The sequence below is a fragment of the Tachysurus fulvidraco genome, chromosome 9 (genome assembly GCF_022655615.1).
Source record: "Tachysurus fulvidraco isolate hzauxx_2018 chromosome 9, HZAU_PFXX_2.0, whole genome shotgun sequence".
NCBI lineage: Eukaryota > Metazoa > Chordata > Actinopteri > Siluriformes > Bagridae > Tachysurus > Tachysurus fulvidraco.
In genome coordinates, this window is record NC_062526.1 from 28,033,338 (window position 1) to 28,035,837 (window position 2,500).

The 2,500-nt window shown below is 39.4% G+C and overlaps 1 protein-coding gene across 1 annotated transcript in view; it reads right to left on the reverse strand.

Annotated features, from left to right (window-relative positions):
- Positions 1-940: 940 nt before the first annotated feature.
- Positions 941-2,500, reverse strand: part of LOC125145404 (laminin subunit alpha-2-like) — a gene marked incomplete at its 3' end in the record, with an annotated part of 35,580 nt that continues 34,020 nt past the window's right edge. The window contains exon 4 of the mRNA XM_047817969.1: positions 941-1,444. Within this exon, the coding sequence (XP_047673925.1) occupies positions 941-1,444 (504 nt within the window). The remainder of the gene's footprint in view (positions 1,445-2,500) is intronic.

A 2,500-nucleotide genomic window follows, 5' to 3' on the forward strand; every position in this document is an offset into this window, starting at 1 on the left:
CCCTTGTCCTGCACTTGGAGCACAAAATTCCAGTGCCATGAAAGAAAATGTGTCATGAAGTCAAAGTGAAAGCTGAACCTTCAGCAGCAGAAAGCAGACGCAGCTCTTCACTGAACCACGTTTACTGATGAATAACAAATATTTGTTCTTTTCTTTCTAACCTGTTAATGTCAGATGTCCCTGTTTCTAAAGACACACTGTACTTTTTATCCTTTTATAGCTACAGTAACTGTAATGTCCTGTTAGCACTTCTGTTACCTCACGGTCCTACGTCTGAAGGACACGAGGCAGGGAAAATAAGGAAATGACATAAAGCTGGTGAATGTGCAGTTTGGTGGTGTTTGATGGTGGATGTGGTGTTTGATGGTGTTTGGTGGTGTTTGCTTGTGAATGTGGTGTTTGATGGTGGATGTGGTGTTTGATGGTGTTTGCAGGTGGATGTGGTGTTTGATGGTGTTTGCAGGTGGATGTGGTGTTTGATGGTGTTTGATGGTGTTTGATGGTGGATGTGGTGTTTGCTTGAGAATGTGGTGTTTGATGGTGAAATCAGTGTTTGATGGTGTTTGATGGTATATGTTGTGTTTGATGGTGTTTGATGGTGTTTGATGGTGTTTGATAGTGTTTGATGGTGTTTGATGGTATATGGTGTGTTTGATGGTGTTTGATGGTATATGTTGTGTTTGATGGTGTTTGGTGGTATTTGTTGTGTTTGATGGTGTTTGATGGTATATGTTGTGTTTGATGGTGTTTGATGGTATATGTTGTGTTTGATGGTGTTTGATGGTATTTGATGGTATATGTTGTGTTTGATGGTGTTTGATGATGTTTGATGGTATATGTTGTGTTTGATGGTGTTTGATGGTATATGTTGTGTTTGATGGTGTTTGATGGTATATGTTGTGTTTGATGGTGTTTGATGGTGTTTGATGGTATATGTTGTGTTTGATGGTGTTTGATGATGTTTGATGGTATATGTTGTGTTTGATGGTGTTTGATGATGTTTGATGGTGTTTGATGATGTTTGATAGTGAATATTAGTGTTGGATGGAGAACATTGGTGTTTGTGAAGGTTTGTGTTTGATGCAGAATGTTGGTGTGTTTGTTTTGGTGTTTGTATCACATCCCTTGTATCTGTGTTGAAGACCAGAGTCTTGGATTTGTCAGCCAAATGAACACTCACGAAGTGTTCAAACTGCCTCACCTCTCCGTTCTCCAGCGGGTGGATTTTAGAGTAAAATGAGGTACAGATGACCTCATCATCATGTCTGTATGCTGGTGGTCCGGTTCTGGGGACGATGTTGAAGCGTGTGATGCATTCAGTATCTGTGATGGCATAATACTGCCACGGCATGAAGTTTTCTCCATCCAGAGATCGTTCCAGGACCCAGTTCCCGGGCCGTGGAGAGTTTGCAGCCTTCAGGATGATGTATGCTATCTGGAACACCTGGAGAACAGACAAACACCTTGTTAAACACCCCACATCTGAATTATCCTCAGAAACATATTCACACAACTGACCACCAATTTGGTGGTGTTTAGTGGAGAATGTCACTGATAAAGACTGATGGAACACCTTGGTGTTCACACACATGTACACACACACACTCACACACATATGTACACACACACACATGTACACACACATGTACACACACACACGTACACACACACACACACACTCACACACACACGTACACACACACTCACACACACACATGTACACACACATACTCACACACACACATGTACACACACACTCACACTCAAACTAATGAGAGTGTAAAGTTCTCAGGTCTGTCAGTGTGATGTATAAAATGAAGGAGATTCTGAGAAGCTGTCAGCGGAGCTCCATCAGTCGAACACCACGTTTCCTGTGACGTTTCCCCAACAGTGAATAAATCCATCTCCACCTCACTGCTAATAAAGTGGAGAAGAAAGTCTCCTGCTTCTCGTCTTCAGACCTGCAGAACTTTATTATTTATTATTCACTAATAAGTCACGGCTGCTCAGTTATATGAGAAGGTCAGATTTTATTTCCTCTTTCTGTCTTTAGTCCTGCTTTAAAAAGTCAAAATATCTTTAATAATTAATCAGTAAAATGTTCGGCTCACACACAGGATTACAGCTGAACACCACTCTTTATGTCTCTCTACATAAGTGTGTGCAGGTTGTTATTAAGGCTACATAATCATTTATAATCGCGAGAAATTATATTATAAAGTCATCATTTTATGTACAAAATCTAGCTAAGGGTTTATTTATGTAATAACAGGTTTATAACTGGTATTAAACTGTTGAGGGGTTTTGAGGTGTTTATAAACGTTTATAAATGTTTATAAAGCATTATTACAAAATTACACAAACTTTAAATGGCAGAAATGTTTTTTATTCATATACAGTAATACCTCGAGATACGAGTTTAATTCGTTCCGTGACTTTGCTCGTATCTCAAAGCAATTTTCCCAAATGAAATTAATTAAATTCCCATTAAGCTCGCAAA